Source organism: Struthio camelus, chromosome 23 (genome assembly GCF_040807025.1).
Source record: "Struthio camelus isolate bStrCam1 chromosome 23, bStrCam1.hap1, whole genome shotgun sequence".
NCBI classification, from domain to species: Eukaryota; Metazoa; Chordata; class Aves; order Struthioniformes; family Struthionidae; genus Struthio; species Struthio camelus.
Genome location: NC_090964.1, coordinates 9,888,371 through 9,913,276, shown reverse-complemented (window position 1 = coordinate 9,913,276; position 24,906 = coordinate 9,888,371). Strand labels below are relative to the sequence as shown.

The following is a 24,906-nucleotide window of genomic DNA, read 5'->3' as shown; positions in this document are numbered from 1 at the left end:
GCAACTTCAGAGCTTTCTTTCATAACCCTAAAACAGGTAATATCTGTCTCTGGGTCACACCCTTAAAATAAGAAGTCAGAGCATGTTTTACAAATATCTGTATATCACTGCAAAGATGTATGTCACTTCAGGTCCAGGTACCACAGCAGATGTGGGTTCTGCTGCAGCAAGTGCCACCACGTAGCCAGACGCAGACACCCCTAGAGAGGAGATGTTGGTTCTTATGTCATATCTTTTGTTAACCGCTGTGGATCCATGTATTTCTGTGAATGCATCTGTCCGTGAAGAGCTCTGCATAATTAATATATATTCACACATTTGTGCAAAAGCCTGGAAATCATGCACTGGTGTGCATTCAAGCCTTCATGCATGGCTGGGGACCTGCATATGTATATGAATGACTGAACAGTCATGCAGGAGAGAGGAGAAGCATGCTTCACCACACGCATCCGTGGCACCTGGGTAAGGAGACAAACCTTTCTGGCACCAACGTCAGCTAACACCAGAACCTACAGAAAAAACTTGCTTGGGCATCAGAAAGATCCAGCACTGGCAAGTGTTTGTGAGTCATTCCACACACAATAGCAGCGTGTTCTGGGAGAGGATGGCCATGTGGAGGTCCAGGACAGTGCAGTGTTGTGGGTGTGGAGTGCATGGGAAGGCACTGATCGATGCTGAAGCAGAGCAATATGATGACATGGAGGCACCACAACACTTAAAACGTGTACTTGCAGTTTTAGGAATGTTCCTACTGTCAGAAACAAAACCCCCTGGAGAACTGTAAACCAGACCCTACCACTCTGAAAGTTAATGCCCAGAATAGTTGGGCTATCTCTTATTATGTGCCACAACCAACCCATGCAGGCATCGTTACCAAGGAACCCATAACAGAAAATGATTATTGGTATTACTCTTCTGCCTTGAGGCCTCAGCTGAGATCAGAGCCCCATCACATTCAGTACCGTGCATACATGGAACAAGACAGCCCCTGTCACGGAGAGCTTGCACCCTCAGGAGCAAAGCATACGAAATGCAAAAGGAGAAACAGAAAGGGTGGCTGGCCCAGCATCACACAGATGTTAGCAGCAGCGCTGGAAACAGACCCCAGGTCTCTTGAGTCCTGTAACAGTGCTTCATCCATTAGACAACGTTGCCTCAATATAACAAGAATAAACATAGCCACATTTGCCATTAATTATTAATTATTGTTATTTGGCCTCACCTGCTGTTTGCCTGGTCTGATCTGCAGCTTGTTTGCCCATAAACATGCTGCAGGAGGGAGACAAGCTACCATTAAAGCCTGACAGCTTTGTTTCCTTGGCTTTTGGGGAACCAAAATTGTCTCTTGTCATCTGAGCAAACCAAAAGTCCCCCTCGATCTTCAGTTGCTGCTTTCCTGTTCCCGCAAGCAGCAGGTGATCGGAGCACCTGAGCCAGCCTGCAGACAAGAAGGAAGCATGAGACTGTTGCAGGTTTGCATGATGCCCAGCAGACAGCACGATGCCCTGGGGCAGGAGCCCACAGATCCCCTGAGTCCTGGTGCTATATGCAGGAGCAGAGGGACATTTCCAAACCGAGACACATGCATGCAGGCAACTGACCCCTCTGAGAAGTGCTACATGGTACTCAGCACAGCATCACGTCAAGATTTTATCTAAGGTACAGTGCAGAAGAATAAACCACTGGAGCAGAGACAGGGTTTTCATGTCAACATTTCTGGGCTCTAGGGTGTTGAAAAGGCAAAACATGAATGGCCTCTCTTATTTCTCCTGGGAGCACTCAGTTCCTCTGTGTGCCAAGCAGAGGCAATGCTAAGTCACACGGCGAAGGCACAAACCTGAACTCCACATGAGCAGTTTCCAGGTGGCGCAGTGTTAAGGCTGGCAATAGAAGTGTTACATCGGTATCACTGTACTGGACACTTTGTTGAGGTTTCCTGGGGTTAGGCTACCTGCCCCTGGCATTGGGGAAGGATGTTACCTTTCCCTCAATAGCCTGCTCTCCACTCCTGGTCTCAACGGGTGGACTGAACACATAGCAGGTGAGATATGCAATACAAGATACTACAAAATAGGGGCTGCACAGAGGCAGCTTGGAGCAGGCTCAGCTCCCTTATGACTGCTGAAGACAGTGTTGTCAGCAGAAATGCACCCCAGAGACTGCTCATTCATATGGTAACAGGCATTGCACACAGACAAGCAAGGAAAGGGTTACATACTCTTCCCTAAAGCACAGCATTGCACAGGTGTTTGGCCTCCTCCCTCCAGGCCCTGCCTGATGAATTGGACAGGGCTCAGCTGGGGTGAACACCCTCCACCCCCAGGAAGGCTATAAAGGGTAGGGCACAGGCTGCCTTCATGTCAATTTAGTCTGGGGAAGGGGGAGTAGATCTGATTTCATTTGGATACATGTAGGGCCTTGGGTGGCAGATCTTCCAAGGATGTGCTCTGAAACCTCCTGGGAAGTGTGAGCTCTTTTCCTCTTTTTGAGACTCTCTTTGCTATCTGCTCTCATTATTATTTACTAGTTCCATGGGAATGGGGTCTTAACAATTTCCATGTGAGATCTGCAAACTGTGATAGTGAATGGAGGGCAAACTGGGGGGGCATGTGGCAGCAGTGGGGGAAAACCTATTTGCAGAAGCTGGGGGCTGTAGATAGACCAGCCAGTGCTGGCCCCCTCTGATCCAGGGGCCTCGTGACAAAGGCACAGCTGAATCTGGAGGGAGTAAGACAGTTAAAATCTGTGGTGTACTGCTAGTAGAGATTTATTTTCAAGCAAGAAATGTTGTGAATGTGGGGGTCTTCTGAGAAAAAGAGCTGCTGAGTTGCCAAATGGGTTCTTGTCTTCTACTATAGTCACTCAAGGATTTGGGGATGTAGGAGAGAACCCAAAACCTTAGGCAGAGTTCCAGGAAGATGAGTTACTGGCGAGACATGCAGACATGTCTATCTGGGGGGAAGAAAAGAAATCTTAGTCTGTTCCCTGAAGCCCTACGGTTATTGCAGATTTGGTTTCTATGCTATGTCCCCAAAACTTTGTTCTTGTCTTTAGCTGCTAGGCTCTCCTGAGAGTTTTTTCCCTGCCTGAAGTACCTCATCACTGAGGGAAAGGATTTTCTTAGTCTGCATTTTGCTTAGTTCCGATTCATCCTGTTATTTTTAATTCAGCAAATCCAAAAAGTCTTGACTGGTGTTGGTGATATGCAGCTACTTACATGCAGGTGAGCTTGGCTGCTTATTTCCAAAACTAAAATCACCATAAAACATTTTGCCCTGGTGAATTTCCAGTCCTGAGGGACGCTATTTCTGGGTTATGAAGCTGCTGATGAGCAACGGGCTGGATGGCTGCAAATAAATACTGCAGGGCTGCACAGCAGAAGTGTAAGAAAGATCCAATTTGAAAGGGAAACCTGTGATTTTGAAATATAGCTGACATGGTCTTTTTCCCTAAGACCTCACAGTGCTTCATGCATTGCTAATCTTTAGCCCAATGCTGATACAAGACTTGCCATTTAAGTCATTAGCTAAGTCTCACTCCTCGTGGGAGCTGGTGTGCACAGCTTGGCGCAATGAGGCACAGAACAAGTTAAATGATTTACCAAAGATCAGGCAAATGGGTGTCATCTGAATACATGTGTTTCTGGTCTGTAGGAATATTTTCACAAGCAACCTAGGTTTTATGATGCTTCCTAAACATTGGACGATAGCTATAAAAAACTGATTAAGTGTGGTCTCTTTTTTTATAACTCCAGGCTTTCTTTGTAAGGCTATGAAATATCAAGGTGTTGGTCACAGTATCATCTTATCTTGTGATAAGCTGTTGTCTTCTGAAGTTAGCTATTTAAAATGACAATGTATCAATATTAGGTGTGTGACCTGCTGAATGTTGAAAAGGAAACTATATCCTTATTTCTTCTGCGTAATGTCACAAGATAGAGTTCTATGATGCTCAGCATCTCACTCCCTCCTTTAATGTTGCGATGGAGGCACCGCTTGCAGTATAATACCCCTCTCGCATGCGCATTGAACAGCAGTGTAAAGAGTGACACAAAATCCCGTGCGACTCACCTGCCGTGGCACTACACAGTGGGTTCGTGTAGCTTCATCTTCCCTTTGAAAAGGAGAGGCTCCAATCAGAGATCCCTTTTTTGTGCTGAGTCGGATCTAGTTTATCTTTTAAACATACCTTGGGTGTAACTGTCAGCGCTGATGATACTCTCACAACTCAATTAGTTTGCTATGGTGTGAAAATGCCTGATTCAGAGAGAGATTTCAAAATAGGTCCTGGTTTCTAAGAACACCAAAGGCTTTGTCACACAACTTTCCTGAGCGCTTTCAAAGAAGGCTGGACAGATCCTGCCTCTGTATAATTGCCCTCCCAGATCCTTTGCATCCAGAAGTATGAAAGGAGCTGAAAGGCTGATGTGAACAGCAGGTCAGGACTGCTGGAATCTGCTTCCTTCTCTGCCAGAATTTGTTTTATGACACCGAGCTGGTCACCTCCTCAATTTGGGCTTGAGTGTCTCCAACAGCAAAATAGAGATAATAAGCTCTACCTGGGAGGGATGTTGTGATATGTAATTAAAACTTGCCAAGTGATCCCTGGATGAAAAATTTCTCCAGGTGAAAAGTCCCTGGATGATAAACATAGCCAGAAGGGGTTGGTTCAGTGCCTGAGCACAGGACTTAATGATGCATCTTTGAGAGACAGAAGTTGAAAGGCAAACCCTATGAATATAAGGTCCTAATATCTCCAGTATGATGCTGCAGATGTCACGGGATGCCAGAGGCTCATTTCTATGCAGTGCTTTTTAGGAAATACAGAATGCAAAGATGAAGGGAAAAGGAACATCCCAAACCCTGAATTCTCTGAATGTTTCCTCTACGTTGAGCAGGAGGGTAAAAGAGGAGAAACCACTGGACTAATGTCCACCATTGGACTAATGAGCAATCAGTCTGTGTGTCTAGTGGCATGGAAGGAGTAAGGAGCCTAGTATCATCCATGTAAGGGGAAGGTGTTTCGAGATAAAGCCTGAATTTTCTGTCGCTTTTGTTCTGGTTTGCAGTTAACAGTCCTATATGCACAGTGGCAGGTTCCCTTGGCTTTTAGGTTCCAGGTATAAAAGAAGAAAGAGCAAAAGAAACACGTTCTTCAAAGGTTTTTGCCCAAGAAGTTAGAAAACCTTGTAGAATTTCCTACTTTCCCCAGATTTGTCCTTTTCCTCTGTCAAATGAAACGTAGGTAACTCTATCCAGAGCTGCTTCATACATTGGGGAGAGGGGGGCTGAATTTCTCAGTGATGAGTTAGGATTACAACACAGACAGGTCTACAGCCTTGTGCTACTGTTGCCTGCTTGTCCTCTCCTGCACGATGTGAGGGTCCAAGGTAACGGCGCTCCATTTCCAAGCCTCCATGCTGCCATCTCTCTCTTTCCAGCAACAGATGCCCAAGCACGCGTGTGTGTAAAACCCTTAGCTGGTTCCACTTTCCTGACAGATGAGCTATTGTCCTTGGAGACAAATCGGTGGGCACCTAATTCACATTAGAAAATAGGTACCTGGTCAGAGGCTCTCTGATACCGTTCTCTGGGGAAAATTGTGTTCTTAGCCCCTGGCGGATGTGACAGCGTTGGGCTGGACCATCGGAGTCATTGCAGCTTCAGCTTTGTTTCAGACAGAAACGATATATCCGGTTAGCTTATTCCCTCCAACATGTTGTTCTGAAGTGAAAGGGTTAAGAATCAGTGAACTCTGCCAGAAGATGTTTCAAACAAGCCAGATATCTTTCATGATAAAACCCTGCAAATGTTTGTCTGAATTCAAAAGTAGATTTCAAATCTGCTGTGGTTACAGCCCTTCCAACTGTGCTTTCACAAAGCTGTCTGAAACTACCTCTATGATTCCTGAAAATGGCCACTTTTAAATATAAATATTCACCACAAGCAAGCTTGTAATCTCTGTTCGGTGGTGGAAGGAGAGTCTGCAACACATGGGTCAGGCTCTGCCAGTCTGTGCCCAGAAGAAGCTGCAGGATAGCACTGCTGATGGCTGGAGCTAGTTAGGTACTCCAAACAGATACTCAGATACTGGCTATACACAATCAACTTTTTTTTAGGGAAACAAGATTTTACCTACAAAAAGGAAAAAGATGAAATACTGACTCATTTCCATATGAGAAGTGTGCTACATGCTTGTGAATAATTTGTAAGCAGGAAAATTTGTGGTACTTGGAAATTAAATTGCTTATCATGTTATTATTTGTTCAGTTTCATTTCCAGCTGAAGCTCGGGGTGCTGTGAGGGGAAAAACAAGTCCAGAGGGAACATGCAAATTGTTGCCCGTCTTACAAGTCTGTTTTCTTCTTTCCTTAGATACATTACAGGTAAATCCTCCATCTCAGCAGCATCGAATCCCTGGATATTGAAGCTTTTGTTGCAACATCTCTTTTAGAAGTCAGAGTGTGCTAAAGCTTAGATTGCATTTTAAAGAGGTATCAGCTAATCCTCTTAGGAGACCACCTATTATAAAGCAATTTCTCATCTTTAGACATAGCAGTCTCCAGCTACCCCAAAAGCACCTTAGACATGCTGGGCGTGATCGCTCTCTCAGTGGCTACACAGCAGTCAGCTCTGCTGGGTCTGGCGTCGCTGCAGGTTCATGGCAGCCCAAAAAAAGTGCGAGGGAGGCCCATGTCCTACTGCTCTGCTCAGCAGCTAAAAAGCACATCTGTGCTGTGCAAGCCTATTCCTGTCGCTCCCCATGGCAGCTGCCGACATCCCGCTCCCACGGAGCGTTGCAGAACTCGGCGTGGCTGCAGCAAGCCATGCCTAGAGCCCCTTGCGTGCAGGCACCAGCGACTAGGGACTAGAGCCCAGGCCTGTTCCTGTATTTCACTCCTTGCAACAAAGCAGGCGTGCTACTTCTGCTCTCTCTACCTTGCTCCCTGCAGACGGTGTTGGGAAGTTTCGGCTGATTAATGTTTGTGAGTAGCATCTGATGAAAGGTGCTTCAGAAAGGCAAAGGATTACTGCTGTCTTTCAGGGAGAGCCTTCAATGAACTAATCTAACCTTAGTTTGAATGTCTCTGATGTAAATTATAAGACAGAGATACATACATAAAGAAGTATCTGCATGTGGGTGTGAGCCAGAGGCAACTGCTCCTACCATAACTTTAAAAGCTCTTTTTCAATGAGGAGGTGCTGCAGAGTTCAGCTTCTTCAATTTCCTGGTGTTTCAGCAGGGAGGTATTTATTGATGGTCCAGAGAAGGAGGTCAGTGCCATCAGCTATATTTCAAACCCGCAGTCTGTAATTATCCTTTCTTCCCAGAGGGGATTATACAGGTATTTTCTTTATCTTGAATGCACAACCTGAATCAAGTCCCCATGTCAAAGAGCCTCTCTAGGAAATGCTGTAATCGGCTTGAAGGCCTTTTCAAATGGAAGGATGGAAAGAATCTTGTTTTTATCTCTGGGCTTTCCAGATTGCTGAGCTCTGATAGGCAAATGGATCTTGGACCCTCGAAAGAAAACAGGTAGCAGGAATACAAGTCAGCAGCCTCAAACTATTCCCACGAGAACACTAATCAGGAGAGATCCCATGCCTATGTAAAGCTCCTATACTTACTTTTTGCTTCCAATGCAAATCAATACGTTAGGTTATGAACAAAATTTTAAGATGTCATGTGATATTAACTTCATTTTGCTTTCTGTGTCACTGGTATACATAGTGAAGTACTGGCAGTATTTCACTGTGGAGTTTCCTGTTTCTGGGGTGTTTCAAGCAAGATTGTAAAGGTATCAAAGTTCAGTTTTCCTGAGACTGGAGGATACGTAGCCTCAGTTAAAGACAGTACTTGGTTATTACATTGTGTCTGTAAAGGAATGGCCAATCAAAATAATAACAACAATTACTCAGACCTTTGCAAAAGCACCTTGTGTTCCTTCAGGACTGGAAAGGAGATTAGAAAGCACTTTGCAATTAATAATTTCAGCTAATGAATTTGCCTTCTTTGCAGTTTAGGAATAACTCATCCTCAAATGCGCTTGTTGTTCAGAGTCTCTTGTGAATTTGGGGAAGCCGTTCGCAAATAATTTGTTATGAATTTCCACAAATTTCACTGCTTTACTTGATTTTATGAATTGTGTCATGCTATCTAGGGTACCTCAATGGCTAACTGATGTAGCAACCTGAATGGTAAACCCAGGAATATCCCACTGGACACCAGCAAATATTTAAAATTAAAATATCCTTTAAGCTAGTGAAACTCAAATACCCAAACTTTCACAGCAATGAATAAAAAAAAAAATCTGCTTTTGAATGTCAAGGTGTATTTACAAATATTTACTGCATTTTTTTCTACTGTTCATTGAAAGAACTGCTCTGATAACAATGCTTCATTTGTCTTCTCCTGTGAGTAAGTAGTACTGCAATTCTTACTTCTACCTTTACAACTATTTGAAAAGTTACAGTTCACTGCAGTATTTTTGTTTTCTGAATTTGCAGCTAAGCCCTTTCACATCTATGTTAGAAAAATAACAACAGCTATTTAAAATTCAGTTCGGTTATTATCTGCTCTGGATAGATCTACGTAGCTCTGTCTCTTTTCGTACAGAATGTGTGTGTTTCACAGCACAGAAAATATGCAGGTATTGGGAAGGCAAGAAAATAAAACGGGAGGCTAGAGAGCCCTAGAACTTAAACAAGAAGAACTGGAGATCTGCCTTGCTCGGTGCTGATCACAAGGAAAGTTTCTCATCAAATGCCACGCCGCCAGCCTGGTTCAGATGTGTAACGCAGCAGCAAACTCTCCCAGACTCGCACACACTCCACCATTCTGCCCTGTAGCATTAAGCATCACAGGTTTATTCATTTAGCAGCACAAACTCCCATTACATTTTGGCAACCAGTGTACGGGATCTTTATGTGTTTAAACAGTATAATCCATTTTACAGTAACATGCTTGAGAGGTTTTCCCTGTATTCCCTATAGAAGCGCCTGAATTTGTGTGGCTTGGATCTACGTAATCTAACAAGGGAGAACAAAGATGCAGTGTCTTTTAGAAACAGCTATGGATCCTATGTAAGCCATGGTAATGTTAGTATCAATTTGTTAAAATGTATTTAGATTATTGAAGGGCAAAAGACCCTTCAGCAAAGATTAGACATGAATAATAATAACAAAATACTTCTCTTCATATAGAACTTGCTGCCAATCCACAGACCATTTAGGGAGGGTTTCAATTTGAGTTTCAAACCACAGCAATGTAAATATGTCAGTTCACCTGCCATTTTGGAGTCACTGGCTCGCCTGGGGATAGCTCTGGGGGAAAGACACCACTTGCCCAGTACTATCACAGTGAAAATGCTTTTACTTTTTCTTTCTCAAAAGATGTCCTGGCTTTTTAAGGCCTATGTTTTGGCAAGATGTCAGGGCATACCAGACGTTTTGCAGTTCAGTCAATACCATGCTTCAACAAGGAACGTGCATCCTGGACCAGGCTGCAGGACATGCAGCATGGAAACGTGCACGTTGGAAAGCCCTCTCTGCACTAGAACAATACCCGCAAAGGTACCAAAGGCAAACCTCATGGAAGGACCAGCATCAGCATCTTTTTTACAAGGAAAATAATTCTGACCAGGCACAGAAATAGTGTCAGGAGGAATCCAGCCAGCTACCCAGAAAGGCCCCCATCCTTACGTGGGTTACTGTAACTACAGCTCTTACAGCATCTACAAACTCTCTTATGTTATCACTTTAATAATTGTTCCAGTCTCCTGCTAACTTGGATCTTTTGCTCGAACTGTGGTCTGCAAGCTAGAAGCAGTCCTGAATGCCTTTGGTCAAATACAGGCAGGATCTCCTGCTAACAGTATATCAAACACAAGACTAAAGCCATGCTTTTTCCTTACGTTTTCCTTGAGGTCTCATCAGAACCTCTGCACTCAGTCTCCGTCCAGCCCAGACAGTTTAGCAGGGGGATCGCGGCGCATCAGCTTGCTGCCCTGCCCGTGGGTCGGGCACGCTGGCTGGGACAGAGCGGGGCCATGGCCTGAAGCCCTGGGCTTACTGCTGTCTTGGGGTGAGCCCTGTGCCCGTGAGAGCCTGGAGGACAGGCAGGTCCCAGGCAATGGAGCACACAAGTAAGGAAGCTCTCAGGAAGCGCCGTCTCCACGCAGGCGCCTTGCTCGGAGACACTGCTCCCTCAGCCCGGACCTGCCCAACCAGTCCGGAAGGAATAAGGCCTGACCTGATCCCTTGCTCCGTGGCGCCTCGGTACTTCAGTGACTGATGCTAGATAAATACCTGAGATAGAGGGTGGGGAAACTCAACCCCGGCTGGAATCCCAAGCACGCACCGCGGACGCTGGGGAAGTTGGGAGACTTTTTCATGCTACAGAGATGAACCCGCTCCACAGCTTCCTACATCCAGCCCTGGAGCCCTCACTCCTGAACCGCCTGGCACTTGGGCACACCATGTTCTGGGATATTTAATTGCAATGGGTCATCTGGGCTCATTTCTCGCACTTCTTTCTCACTCCCTTGTGCTTCTCTGCCTAAGCCACAACACAACCTCTTTTTAAACCAAGGACGATGCCCTGACATAGCAGAGCTGGGTATGGTACAGGACACAGAGAGATGACGGCTGAGCATTTAGCAGCTCCGAGCATTATATCCATATTTGCTAAGTACTGTCTCCATTAAGAATTAAAATAAACAAACAAATAGAAGGACAGCAAGAATGAGTAATTCACGAGGATCACACAGGAAAGGGTGGGATGGTTTAGTGGTTAGGGCACTAGTCTGGGACTTCAGAGAACCTCATTTAGGCTCTTTAAATAATTAAGATAACTTGCACACATTTTTTTTTCTGAGATCATGTATCTTGGACTATTACTAAACAGGCAAATAACAGGGAGGAATGGTCTAACTTTGGCTCTGCTCTACCACAGACTCCGTATGACCCCAGGCAAGTCCCTGGGCTGGAGCACACAAACAAGTTGCCATGTGTCAGCGGCCACATGGGAAGAGGTGGCCAGCCAGCCCCGCGTGGCCCTGGCCTCGGAGACACGCTCCTGCCGCAAGCAGCGACCACCTCGCCTTTGCCTGCTGCCAGGCCCTCTCTGCTCAGCTCACCGTCTGCAAAGGAGATATTTTAGCACCGCCTCGCTTCACAGGGATGATCTGAGGATAAAGGCAGCCGGCGTCACAAGCCGGAGCCCAGGGTGACCCCTCACCTGGGCCCGGCACGCCACGGAGGCCGTTACCCCCTCCACTCGGCAGCGCCACCGATCCACCGGCCCCCAAAAACGCAGCATTTGTTTTGGCCCGGTGCTCAGTAAATAGGGCTGGGTCATGCGGCAAGTCAAGGTGAAGCACAGCCAAGCTGGCACGGCGCAGTGACGCTTGGCACGGGGAGATTCCCCGCGGCCGGAGCTCCCCGGGAGGCTCGGGGCCCGCAGTGTGCCGGCGGCCTGCTGCATGGGACGGCTCGCCACTCACGGGGCTTTATGGATCTGCAGATACACTGATAAGCGCCAGCTGGGCGGCGGCTTTCCGGAGCACGTAGCAAGCAGGCGGTGTTTATACCAACATGCGCCATGACTAGGGAAACGAACGCTCAAGGCAAAGGGATGAGCCCAACCCGGGAGAGCTCAGCCCAGCTCGCTGCAGAGCAGGGCTTTCTGACACAGGAGCCAAATCAGATGCTGGGGGCTCTTCGCCTGCCTCCCTGCTTGTCCTGCTGGAACCAGGCAACGGCAGAGACCTGCTGGAGAGGCAGGGTGGAGGGAAAGCTTCCCTGCTCTTCGCCTCAGGGCGTATGCAAAAGGTGCAATATGCACAGGGAAACTGGAACATGAGAACTGGATCTGCAGCGTGAGTGGAGTGGAAAAGGCAGGACTGCAGCAGTTGGGGTGTTTGGTATGAACGGGACCACAGGAATGGCCAGCCTGGGTGAGCCTGGCCCCTTGGCAGGCTGCTATCTTGGCCAGCGACCGGTACGAGCAGCTTCAGCAGCAAGCATAAGAAATCTCACAAGAAAATGAAGTGCCTATGGCGGGAGTTTCCCCCTACCCACAGGCGGGCAGCAATAGAGCATGTTCCAAGGACAGGACGTTTATAGCTCTCTGTTTCTACGCAACCTAATGTAACTCAGGATCTTCCTGCCCCCTCTCCTTCCAGAAACCAGACCAGTTCTTTAACTCAGTGCTATCTAGTGGCAGCGAGTCCTGCAGGCTGATTGTGCAGTGTATAAAACGTGCCTAAAGCCTTTAACCACTTTGAGATTTGTCCGCTTCCAGCGTCACCGAGTATCTCCAGCGAAGTGGGAAGCAGTCCGTGACTAACCGCCTCCCTCTCCACGTTCCCAGCGAACAGTTCGCGCGTGACCTGCTGCCTGTCCCTCCTGCCGCTGTGACTCACAGCCACAGGAAATGGGAGTCGGAAGAGAAGCTGGGAGTGAAAGCAAGGCCAGGGCTTGCTCAGCACTCATCCCGAGCCAGCGGAGAAGCATTCTTTATTTTCCACATCTTCCCCTAATTGCTTCCTCTCTCAACAGTCCCAGTCCTTTCAGGAATATTCCCATCCCTTTTCTACCACCACTTCTTCCTACATCTTTTACCTGCTTAGACAGCGTTTCTCTTCTGTTCCACCCTACATGCTTGCACGTGCTGTGCTTTTCCCCAGGAGCTTCCATACTTTCACACAGTTCTCCAAATTATGGCACAAGCACACGGGGCAATGCAGACAGTCGGGGACAGCCAGCACCTGATGACCCAGCACTCGGTCTCCCCTTCTCCCACAAGTACACACGACTGGCTGCAATCCTGTCCACCCTAGAGCAACGTCTTCAGCAACTCATAGCCCCAGAAAATAAGGCACAGAGGACGAGCTCTTCCACAGGCAGCCCAGCATGCCTGCTGGTGGCTTGCGCGGCACCGTCCCATGGAAAAATCTCATCTGGAGTCCACCTCTTGGAGAAGAAACAGTGTTGGTTTGACTCACAAGCCACATGCCAAAAAGCAACCCAAGCTGGCTTTTCTAAACCTACCCTGTAAGAACGAGTCTTTACTTCTAAAAAAGAAAAAAAATTCATTTAAAAACATTTAATTAAATAATAAGTCATGACAAGGTACATGAAACTTGGAGATAACATATGCCTGGGAGGCACCAGGAAGGTTGAGACAAAGCCTAGTGCCTTCACTGGTACCCGAGTGTGTTATCTCACATGAACACACACCTGGTTTTATCCTGATGCAATTATAGGACATTAAAAATATAATTTTAATGGAGGAATGGTGATCTGGATGCAGTTCAGAGTAAAAACTTTCTTTTAAGTTTTTCTGTTTGATTAGTAGGTGTTCTTACAGCATACACGTAAGTGTGTATGCAAGAGAGAAGTGCATATATCTGGAGGTGTGACTGTTTTGATGAACGCTGTAGTTCATGGTGTGTGCAAGGGCTGGTCTAAACTTTAAAGACTTTGCTAGCAAAGCTATGGCAGCAAACCCCTCCAGTCAAGATACAGCTTGTTCCCGGTTAGCCCCTTTTCCCACTCAGGCAAACTACCTCGGCAGATAAAGCTGCAGAAAGCCACAAGGGCTCTGCCAGCAGAGCTTGGAAAGATATCCAAAGCTCAGCACAGTATATCTGACTGGAGTCCAAACACCTCCCTCCACACTTTGTGGACAGTCTTATAAAAGACATGTCTTCACAGCCCCAGGTGTTTTATAGGATGACCTCATTTATTACCTTTCTCATCACAGGAAATGATGTTTATCTAATCTACTGTGAATATCATTATTTCAGGGGGGTTTTTTTTGGCACATTTGGCTTAATGTGGCATTTCTTACAACTGAATTCTTATCCACACTGAAACTAAGGAGAAATAGCAACGCTCCTGTTACTGCCAGCACCAAGTTGCAGCAGGGCTGGCCCGTGTGAAAAACGCCTGAGATCCCACCCGCAACCCTGCATGCGAAACCCGAAGGATGATTTTGCTTCAAAACCTGGAACTTATGTGTGGTCGCAAGTGGATCTAAGAACCTTGTTCTTAATCTCCCTCCTCTGCTGCATTCTTTAGCTGTGACAGCTACTTCTTGCAGTATTTCTAAATGTGGGCTCGGAGCACTCTGAGACATAGCTTTCCATCTGTGTGTGTGTCCAGCATCCAGCCAAACAGGTCCACATTCCTCAGCAGAAACGCTAGCATTGCCACGCCGGAGCAGCTGAAAACCCTTGGATGGAAATTTAAAGAAGTCACAAACGTGCAGGAGAAAGCAGCGGCCAAATCCTGCTGCCTCAAAGAGAAGTCAAAGGAGTTCAGTCTCCCTCCAGCCCGGCAATGCCTATGCTTGCTTAGAAACAAGCACAAGCGTATGCTGGCTATGTACTGCTCCGTCAGTAGTCCAAATTGTAAAACGCTGCAGCCAAAACATTTGCCTGCCAAGCAGGGTGCAGAGGATCCCGGCTCTCCCTGCTCCCGGAGCTTGCAGGGTCCCACCTCGCTCGCACTGAGCACCCCGTGCCTGGGACCACGGGGCACCAGGAGCCTCGCCAGCTCACACGCAGACCTGTGCTCTGGGCTGCTCTCAAATCCCCAGGCACCAAGGTGACCAAGGAAAGAGATTTCTTTTTTTATTTCTACTAAAAAGGCTCTATCAGAAGCTTTCCACTGGTCCTGACAGGATGTCCAAGCAATGAAAACCCTAATTTTATGACCAACCTGCAGGTTCTTTACTATGAAATGTAACAGCGTAATGCCTGATTTCATAAAACAGAAAATCCCCCCCTGCCTCTTACAGAAGAGGGAAGCATGTGCATGTGGAGCGCAGGCCGCTCGGGCTGAAGCTGCGCCGCATCTCCCACGCAGCAGCGTGTCCAGGGGGTTTCCACGTCGCCGCGCGAGCAGCTGTCTCGGCCTCTAAAGCACAATGGCAGCAGGTGAACAACAGCACAAAATGCCTGCTGCTATAGCCTACAGCAGCCAGAGCCCCAGACAAAACTTTTTCAGAGTTCGTTTTGCTGTTTTCAGGTCAAGAAAAATATATTCCTAGTCTTACATTAATGCTTGATTAAAAAAAAAAGAAAGAAACAGAAAGACATTCCTGAAATACTTTCCAACAAGAGGAAGAACAAACAAATGTGTATACAAAAGTTATTCATAAAGGCTCTACCTCCCTACAGGGGATTATATCCATTTTCTCCTCAAAATAAATATATTGATTATTTATCATGTCAGGGGAGAGAAGATGATCTCATGTTTTTCAGTACTATCCACAATTCACAGTACTCAAATTCAAATCTCGGCTCTGCCACCACCAACATGCAGCGTCTCTGCAGCTGAACGAAAAGCATTTGGCGTTAATGTTTCGGCAACTGTGCTTGGATTCAGCAAATGTCCCAGCTTTCTTGGTAGTCATTGGAACCGGCTAAGTCTCTTTTGCAGAGCTGCAGGAACGTTACGCCGCACAGAGATTTCAGTCAACGTTTTTAGTGTGAAGATTATTCCCAGAAATAACGAACTCGACCCAGTTATAAAAGTATTTGTGAAAACTGAATTTTGAGCGGGTATTTCTACCAAAAATCTGTCTCTTCACTGCCCCGAACGGTCCCGACAGACGCACAGACGCGGGAAGCGGCCCCGGGCACCGACGGGCTCCGGGAAGGCAGCTCGCCCTTCCTCCTCCTCCTCCTCTTTCTCCTCCTCCTCCTCCGCGGCCGCGCATGCCGGCCGACCCGGCGGCCCCGGCCTCGGCGCAAGCGGAATTTCCGCGGCGAGGCGCGGAGCCCGGGACGGCGCTGCCCGCAGCTTTGCGCCCGTTTGCGCAGGAGGCAGCAGCGCCCGCGGCGCGCAGGCACTCCCTCTCTCCTCCTCGCTTTCTGCGGCATAACATATTTTTTTCCTCTTTTTTCTTTGCTACTTTCTAAAACCGAGACCACCTGCAGCAAGCGCGGAGCGCTACGAGCTCGGGAAAACACACCGGAGGCGTATCAGACTGCTCCATCTCTAAGATCTCCATAAAAATCGTCTGTAACGATATTAGCTACCAAAACTGTTTAAGCTTACTTAAGAAGGAGGAAGAAAAGCAAACATATAGCCGCAAATATTTTGGCATTACGCTCCCGAGCTTTGTGCAGGTTCCTGCTCTGTCGCCATACCTGTGATGCAGGTATCAAAGCAAGAGACCGCGAACGACTGCCGCCGCCGCAGCCTCGCAATGTTTTTACTCCGCCGTCAAACAGTTTGCATTAAATCTCAGTCACTCAATGTTAGTATCAATTTGTGCAAAGGGAATATGGATCTGCTCCAGCCAGATCTATAATTACAGTCACTGTACTAAAGAGACGAGGCATAATGTACCCTGGGGACGCGCAAGGTGACAGCCTGTGCAAGCAGAGCGCTGCTGTTTACAGAGGTCACCGCTGGGAAAGTTATAGAGGGCTCTTCCTTAATATTTAGTGCTATTTTTGACTCAAAGTTCCTGCACTTGGCTTGCATTAAAAGTATCTTTCAAATACAGAAGTTAAAAGGTCGCTTTAGGGATTTTGGGCAGGTGATTAATATTTTGTTGAACCAGGACAACGGTATCTCGGCAACTAATTAAGGAGAGATTTATCTGTTTTCACATGCAAAGATTTATATCAGAGTTCTGTCAGAGGGCCATACTGTGAGGAATTTAAGGATTAATCATAACCGATGTGTTATCTGAGATTACAGCGCAGTTCATGACAAAACTGCTTTTTACATTTACCCATAACTTCTCCTAGAGAGAAGCGTACAATAAATCCCCACTATCAATCTGCGCACCTCGTAACTTTTACTACCTGACGGTAAATCGCTTGGAATTTGCCTATGATTTTTTTTTCTAAGCTTATAAGCCCTTTCTGCCGTGCTCCCGGGCGGGCCGGGGTCCTGCCGCTGGCCCTGGCGCCGCCGGGACTCCGCGCTCCCGGGCTGCAGCGCCGCGGAAATAGAGCGAGTCAAGTCAGGATTCACTATTACATTAATAAAAAAAAAAAAAGAAGAAGAAGAAAAAAAGTCCAGCTGCAGAATAATTAATTCTGTCCAGTCTGAAATAAGGGCAAAAGTGTTTGCTTACTATTGACTAGCAACTCCTGCTTGCAGGGCTGCCCTTCAGATGCGAAGCAAAATACCTAGTTATGTGAGGATTAACATAGCACTAACCATCTCTATTGACTCGGGAGACTTTTCTGGACATCTAGTGTGAATGGCAGCTTCGCTTTATGCATTTGGATGAGAAAATAATTGTTTTTTTGTTTCTTGTTTCAGGGGAGATGCAGGAAAAACCTTGCCGTGGCAAAGCGAGAGAAACACTGGAGCAGGCTCCGGGGAGGGCGAGCAACCTCCGCCGGCGAGAACAGGTTCGGCAAACATCTGTCAGGAGGGGCAGAGGAGAGCGGATCCTGCCCTGGGGCAGGGGCCGTCGGGGTGCCTCCCGGGCTCCCTCCCTGGTGCAGTTTCTCCAATTCCTGCGGCTCCTTTTCAGTTAAAACGCGCCGGCTTTCCTGAGCATTGCTTCCGAGGCGGCTGATAGGGAAGGGGCAGCGGAGCTATCGAAATACGCACAAATAACGCCTCCCATGCTGCCGGAGGGCCGCCCGAGCCCAGCCCCGCCGAGCTGCCGCTGCCCGAGCCGGAGCCGCTGCCCCGGGCCGGAGCCCGGAGCGGCGACACCGGGGGCCGCCCGCCTGCAAGCGCTGCTCCTCGAAATCCTTCCTCCCTGCCTCCTTTCCTGCCCATGAGCAGCTTAGCCTAAATTATTGCTGGCCGCTTTGGTGAAGCCGCGCTGCTTCCCTCCCACACCTTGCTTTTAGATTTATCGATTTCTCAAGCTGCTCCAGGAAAATCAGATGCTTTGCGCTCCTGAGGAGAGATCGGGAGATTCTGTGCAGGGCATCACAGACACCTTAAAGGCTACACTCAAAATCTAGTTATTCCCCAAAATATATTTGCACCTTTGTTACAAACATAGCAGTCAAAAAAAAAAAAAAAGAAGAGAGAGAGAACCAGACTAGGAAGAGCAAGTGTCTATAGGCACAGAGGTTGCAGGCAACTTGTATCCACAGGCCTCTATTTTTCAGACAGAGCTATTCTCTTTTTTCGAAAGAGAGAGACTAGAGGATATTCAGGCACAAATCTGGCACGAAACAACAATAATTCCTCCAGACACGAAACAAAAATTTTCTAAGTAAGCACACATTTTGACAAGGGGAGGGGAAAAAAGCAACCCACTGCAACTTCATTCGAACTTTCCAGACAAATATTCTCACTGAAATATATTTTATAATGGTATCTCTAATGCTTCTGGCACATACAAAAAGCAAACGCACGACAAGCATTTTTGTGTAACGAGTACAAACGCACACTACAGCTTGTTGCAACCATCTCTCACGCAAGGATATTTAATGAAATGCCTCTTAGGTGTTCTAATTAAAGCTAAAATAATTACGGTCATGAATGCCGCGCTGAAATGCCTTCTATAATGAAGCTGCATTCTTAGAACAACAACTTTCATGTGAAGGGGACTGCGATGCACCGCGAATGCCTCTCCCCCCCGTGCAATGACTGCTATCAGAGCACCGCTGGTGTCGGGGGAGTGCGCAACGCAGGGAGAGACCGCGGGGAAGTATTCCCCGCTCTGCCGCTTCCCGGGAAGTTACTGTGGGTTTCAGGCGGGACTCGGGAAGTCCCCGCCGCCGCCGCCGCGGAGCGGAGCGCGGCCGGAGCCGCCAGTGTCTGTCCGGGCTAAAACCTACCGGCCTCAGCAGCGCTCTGCCTCGCCCACAGAAACCCGGGAGCAGCCCCGCAAGCTCCTGTGCCCCTCGCGTGTCACCGGCTCTTTTCACCCAATAACCCCCCGCCAGCAGCTGAGCTCCGGCTGTCGGAACCGGACAGTGTTAACCGCTGCCACTAAACCTCTAACGGTGGCTGTGGTTCACTTTGCCTGCTTGTGTTTAAGACTTTGCAGCGGAATAGTAAACGTGTATTTCCATCTACCTACTTTTGCTCTTCTAAAAGCGCTGAAAGAAGCCAAGAGCAGTGTTTGAATATTCCATACGAGTTATTACCCCACGCAGCCGCATAAATCGGTCATGCTCCTAATGCTCTCAACGATACCCCGATGAAATTTTTATTAGAAAAAATATTTTGCGGAGTTGAGCTATTTTAACCACAGGGCTGTGCTTTGACGCAGACGGGCTGTTTAAAGGTAGGAGAAGATGGGCAGTAAATTAGGAAAGGCGGTGGGTGACACCAGCGGCAGCCCGCTGCTCCGAGGAGCGGTGCGGAGCGCTCTGCCCGCAGCAGAGCGGGAGAAACCGGCCCCGGGAGAAAGCGGCGGAGAAAACCGCGGCCGCGGGGCACCCTCGCCGCCCTCGAGCCCCGCTTCGCACCTCGCCTCCCCGCCGGTCCCCGGTGCAAAACCCCCCTTCTGGAGCCGAAAACGAGGAGTCCCCCCAGGCCCAGGCTGCTGCAAAAGCAGAGGCGGGGAACGAGCTGCGACGGCGGGGTGAGGCGGGCGGCGGCACCGGGGACCGGCAGGATGCTGCCCCGACCGCCGGGATGTGCGAGCACCGGCCGCGGTCCCTACAGCTGCGCCACCTCCTCGCCCCCGTTAAACGCGTCCTTCTCCCCAGGACGAGCCCGTTCCCCGTTGCCCAGCGCTTTCCCCGCCCGAGGCGGCGCGGAGCGGTGCGCGGCCCGGGGTCGCTCCCCCGCCGCCGGCCGCACGGCCCCCGCCCGAGGCAGCGGCACCGGGAGCCGCCGGGAGCTGCCACCGAGCCCCGCCGGGGGCATCCCCCGGGGCGTCGCACTCAGACCGGTTCCGCGGCGGCCGGCGGTGCGGGCCCCGGGGCTCCCCGCGTGCCGCTGCCGCCGACGCTCGGCCGGCCGGGCCGCGCCCCTCGGTCCCCGGTCCCGGCGGCCCCGACACCCCCCGCCGCGGCGCTCCCCGACGGAGGGCGGCGGCGCGGGGCCGCCGGGACCCGCCGCTTTCGTTCGGCCGCGTTGCCGGAGAGCCGGCGCCGTCCGGCACCGCCGCGCCCCCGCTCACGGCACCGAGCCCTTCCCCTCGCCCCCGGCCCAGCGAGGGGACCGGGTACGGCCGGGACCCCGCCGGCTCGTCGCCGCCCGCCGCCGCCCGGCTCCGGCCGAGCCCCGGCGGCGGCGGCGGCAGGGGCGAACCGGGAGGCGGGAGCGGGCCGCCGCGCTCTTACCTTTCTTGATCACAGACTGATCGAGCAGGTTCATCCCGCCGTCGTCCACGGCCTGAAAGCACCAAAGCGAGAGCCGTCAGCGGGCGGCCTCGGGGCGGGGGGGGCCGGCGCGCTTCCCCGGGCCGCGGAGCCCCGCAGCCCCGGTGCGGCCGCAGGCGCTGCGCGGAGCGGGCCGCATCCCGCGGGCCAAGCGCCGGGGCCCGCGTGGGGGCTCCACCGTGGCGCTGCTGCCGGCAACGGGGTAGGCGGCCCCACACCGGGCAGCGAGGCGGCCCGCTCCGGGAGCGCGGCCCCGTCCCGGTCCCCTGCCCCAGGCCCGCTCCGGGAGCGCGGCGGGCAGGAATCGTTGGGAAGGAAAATCCCCGGAGCGGCGTCGGGCAGCGCCGGTAACGGGAGCGGGGCGGGAGCCCGCACGGCCGGCCCGGCCCGGCGGGACGCCCCGGGGCCGGCACCGCCGAGGGGCGGCGGGGCGCTTCCTCCCGAGGCGACTTTTCGTTTCGCTCCTCGCCGTGCCCGGAAAGGGCGCAGGACGGCCCCGCCGCCCCGGCGGTGTGAACGGCCCGGCCCGGCGGAGACCCCTCTCGGCGCTCCGAGGCGGGCCGGGCCGGCGGATCGGGCCCGGGGTCCCCGGCCGAGGTTGCGCCGGAGACGACCGGCGCCAGGCGAGAGCGTCCGGCCCCGCCACCGCGGCGAGCCCTCCCGCCCTTCCGCCCCCCCGCCCCGGTACCTGGATGTCCTCGATGCCGTGGTGGCCGAGGCCGTGGAGGCCCAGCGGGCCGTCGGCGAGGCCGTGGCCGCCGTCGGGCAGCCCGTGGAGCAGGCGGGGCACGGCGGGGTACTCGCGGCGGGGGTCGAGCCCCAGGGCGCGGTGGGTCTGCGAGAGCAGCCCCGCGTCGTCCTGGCGGGCGCGCTGCGGGGGCCAGGCGGGCTGCTGGTGCTGGTGCAGCGGGCTGAGGGCGGCGTAGGGGTCCGCCAGGTGCGGGTAGCCGGGCTCCTGGCCCTGCGCGTAGGGCAGCGGCGGCTGCGGGTACGGCGGGGGGAAGTAGGGCGGCTGGAAGTCGGCGGCGGGCGTGTGGCACAGCGGCGGCGCCGAGCCGTAGGGCGCCTGGTTGAGCGCGGGCAGCTGCGGCAGGCGGGACCCCGCCGGCGCCCCGGGCAGCCCCTCGGCGCGGTCCTGCGGCGGCGAGACAGCGGCGGTGAGGCGGGCCCGGCCCCCGGCCCCCGACCCGACCCTACCCGCGCCCCGGCCCGCGGCGCGCCCCCGGGCCCCGCACTCACCATGCCCGCGTAGCTGTGCACTAGCATCGGTGCGGGCCCGCGGCGAGCCCCGGGCGGGCCGGGCCCCGGGGGTGCCCCCGTCTCCGCCCCTCTATCCCGCCGGAGCGGCGTCTCCCATCGCCCGCCCGCTCCTCTGCGCCGGCCCCGACTCCATGCGCGCCAGTTATAGCGGCGGGGGCGCGCCCGCCGCGCCGGGGGCGCGCGTCAGCGACACGGAGCCGGGGACGCGCCGCCCGCTCCCGCGGGGCCCCGACGGCTCCCCTCGGCCCCGCCGCGCCGCCGCTCGGCTCGGCCGGCCCGGAGCTGCGGCCGCGGCGGGAGCAGCCGTCGGGCCGGGCCGCGCCGCCGTCGGAGGGGGCTGCGGCGCGGCGGGGGGCGAGGGGCGCTGCCGCCCCCGGGGGGACGCACCGAGGCTGCTCCGCGGCCGTGGGGCGGCAGCCGCCGGCTCTTTCCCCGACAGCCGCGGTGTCACCCGCCCCGCGGCGTCACCCCCCGGGTCCCCCCGACGTTAGCTCCTCCGCTGGGCCGGGGGGACGAGTGCGGCCGGCGGAGGCCCGACGGGCGGGAGCGCCTTCGGGGGCGGGCAGCCTGCGGGGACGCGGCGTTGCTCTGAGGTTTAACTTTATTAGGCCGGACAAGGTGCTAGCGTCCCCGCCGGGAGGTCGCCGTTGGCTGCCCTCACCCCCCTCGCCTCCTCCCGACGGCAGTAGCGGGGACAGAGGCCGGGGCTGCCCCCGGGACGCTGCCCCCGACGGGCTCCGGGGAGCCCCAGCCCGGCCCTGGGGAGAGAGATGAGGATCCAGCGGTGCTGCGGGACTGGCGCCCTGCCCGTGGGGACGGGCGGGGGGCGGGCGCCGGGGCGAGACACAACGGGGGAAAGCCGGGGAGCGAGGCCGGCAGCGTGCGCGCCCTCCGCCCGGCCCGGCCCGGCCCCCCGTGGGCCCTCCCTGGGGGCCGAGTGGGGCGGGCCGCGGTGCCAGGTCCCTGCGCGCTGCTCCGGGCACCGGGCACCGGGCACCGGGCACCGGGCACTGGCAGGGCCAGCCGGACACTAGACGGCGCGGCCCTGAGGGCGCGCTCCTGGCCGCGGCTTGGGGCTCCGGGGGTGGCGGCAGCTCGGTCCGGTGCAGTGTGTGGGGCTGGGCCATCTGGAACCACCTCTGGCCCCCAGAGGACTGGCAGGAGCAGACACACACACACACACGCACGCACACACATGCACACACACACACACACACACATGTATGTGCACACATGCACACACTGATACAGACACACCCACAAACACGCACACACCGATGCACTGGTGCAGGCACTGACCCACACGCACGTACAGCGATGCGCACTGATGCACACAGACACACACGTGCACACACGCACCGAGGCACCCTAACACGCACAGTAGCACGTCCACGGTAACACACAACACGCACCCATGCTTACGCACAAACTGCACACACAGTGAAACCTACACACTGACACACATTCCCACACTAACGACCGGCTGACACACGCACTCATACACACAGCCGCACACTCACACACACCCTTGCTGCACCCTGGCTCCGTGGGAAGGGCTCTGGGTCCTGCTCTGCCACTGACCTGCTGCGTGGCCCTGGGCAAGTCCCTGGCCACCCTGTCCTCGCCGTAACGCGCGGCGCGCGGCCGCCGAGTCCTTGCTGGGGCCGGACTGCCCATTGCTGTGCAGAAGTTTCCATTTGTGGCGGCGTGTAATTTGTGTGTGAGAGGGAACAAACACTTTACCCTAAACTGTAATACACTGTGATGTGTGATAGACATTAACAAACACAGTCCCACATTACATTTAATTTAATTCCACTCTTCCTGCCCCGAGCTACAGCTCCCTTCATTTTCATTTTTCCTCTGAATTCCCACAGCTCAGACCTCTTTGATTTCCAGGTTTAATTAACAATGCTCATTAAATGAATTTTTATTCATTTCTTTTAATATTACCCTGCCACCTGTCTTTAGGAGGCAAAGAAAGGCTGATCATTTATTCTAATTTATTTCTATTAAAGATGGCATTTAAAGGAGGGAGGAGGGATGTACAGAGGTGTAAAGGGCTGATCTATTCAAATTTCTTCACACCCCCCCCAAATGCTTTTCAAGGACGCTGCTCCTGAAAGGTCTCTATTTATTTTCCACCAGATTCATTTTATTTGCTAGGAAAAATTGGATTGGACATGCTGTATTTTGCAGTTATGTTCCAGTTCATTCTTAAAGTCCTTTGCTCGTCTAGTCCGTATAATGTTGATTCTTTATTCAACTGAAAGAGGTGAAACTGTGCAAAATCCTAGTGGTAAACACAGCAACTGGCCTGCCCGCAGGCCCGCAGTGCCGAGGGGGAGGCTGGCCCGGGCGGGCGTTCAGAAGGGAAGTCACGGTTCCACCTGAAAATGAGACAGAGCAAAGGAAACCTGCAAAACTGACAGACAAAGGGAAGGACAAGGAAAGGCTGCCCTGCCGTCACCGAACGCTCCTGGCGAACTGACCTCATGGCAAACCCAGTGCCGGGGCAAGGAGCCAGGGCAGCCTGGCACCCGCGCCGCCTGGGGTAACGGGAACTGCCACGGATCGGCCCGGGGCCCGGCCCTCGCCTCCGACAGCCCCAGCCCCAGCTGTGCCGAGGAAGGGGGCAAGGGACCTCGCAGCAAATGCTGGCGAGTGCCTATGAGCAGCACGATGCTGGGCAGCTGTGCACGTTCGTGCCAAAGACGCTGCCGCTTCAGAGCTGCTGCCTCCGAGGCTGCCCTGTTCGGTTACTGGTCCAGAATGACCAGAGCAATTGCTGGGGTCTTTTAAACACGGTACAACTTTCCATGGCTGTCTGCTCTGTAGCCTTACAGTTTAAAGACTATGCCATGTGCGTGTCCAGCTGTGCTTGCTTTTTGCTCCGCCAAATGTCCTTCCTGTTTGCTGATAGAGTGACATTGTAATGCTGAGGGCCTGAAAACCAAGGATCCTCTCGTAATGAAGGTCCCCAGGCAGATCAATGTATATGCTGGCTCTTCCAGGAGTGTGCAAGGGGCTTGAAGGAGCAACCGTTGCTTTCAGGCATCAGCAGTGAAAATAACTGCAGAAGTGGGGCCGTAGGGACACAGAAACAAGTGTGTGATCCCATCTCGCTGCCCCAGTCAAAGATGAGCTTGTTCACCCTCAGAGTGGTCTCTGCCACTGGGAATCCTGGCTTCCCTCAGCCGCCCAATGAAATGTGACTTTCTCCTGTCATTTCCCACATCCCCTCTCCAGGAATCCAGGCAGGGAACAAAGCTACTTGCTCTGGGGCTGGAGAACCAGGCAGGGTTTCAGAGAGAAGCATGAGGGCCCCGTCTAGGGGTGAGCAGAGAACGGTGCAGCCCCTCTCGCTG

At 52.5% G+C, this 24,906-nt stretch overlaps 1 protein-coding gene across 2 annotated transcripts in view; it reads right to left on the bottom strand.

The window, feature by feature from the left end:
• TFAP2E (transcription factor AP-2 epsilon) overlaps window positions 1–21,648 on the bottom strand; it is a 29,169-nt gene extending 7,521 nt beyond the window's left edge. The window contains exons 1-4 of one of the 2 annotated variants that reach the window (XM_068917152.1): window positions 21,518–21,620; window positions 20,967–21,413; window positions 20,240–20,291; window positions 1,223–1,438 (exon numbers count right to left, since the gene is read on the bottom strand). In XM_068917152.1, coding sequence (XP_068773253.1) covers window positions 1,223–1,438; window positions 20,240–20,291; window positions 20,967–21,413; window positions 21,518–21,544 — 742 coding nt within the window. In that variant the 5' untranslated portion in view covers window positions 21,545–21,620. Of the gene's footprint in view, window positions 1–1,222; window positions 1,439–20,239; window positions 20,292–20,966; window positions 21,414–21,517 lie in introns of both variants that reach the window. The other variant, XM_068917153.1, reaches the window with a different exon arrangement.
• Window positions 21,649–24,906: the final 3,258 nt, after the last annotated feature.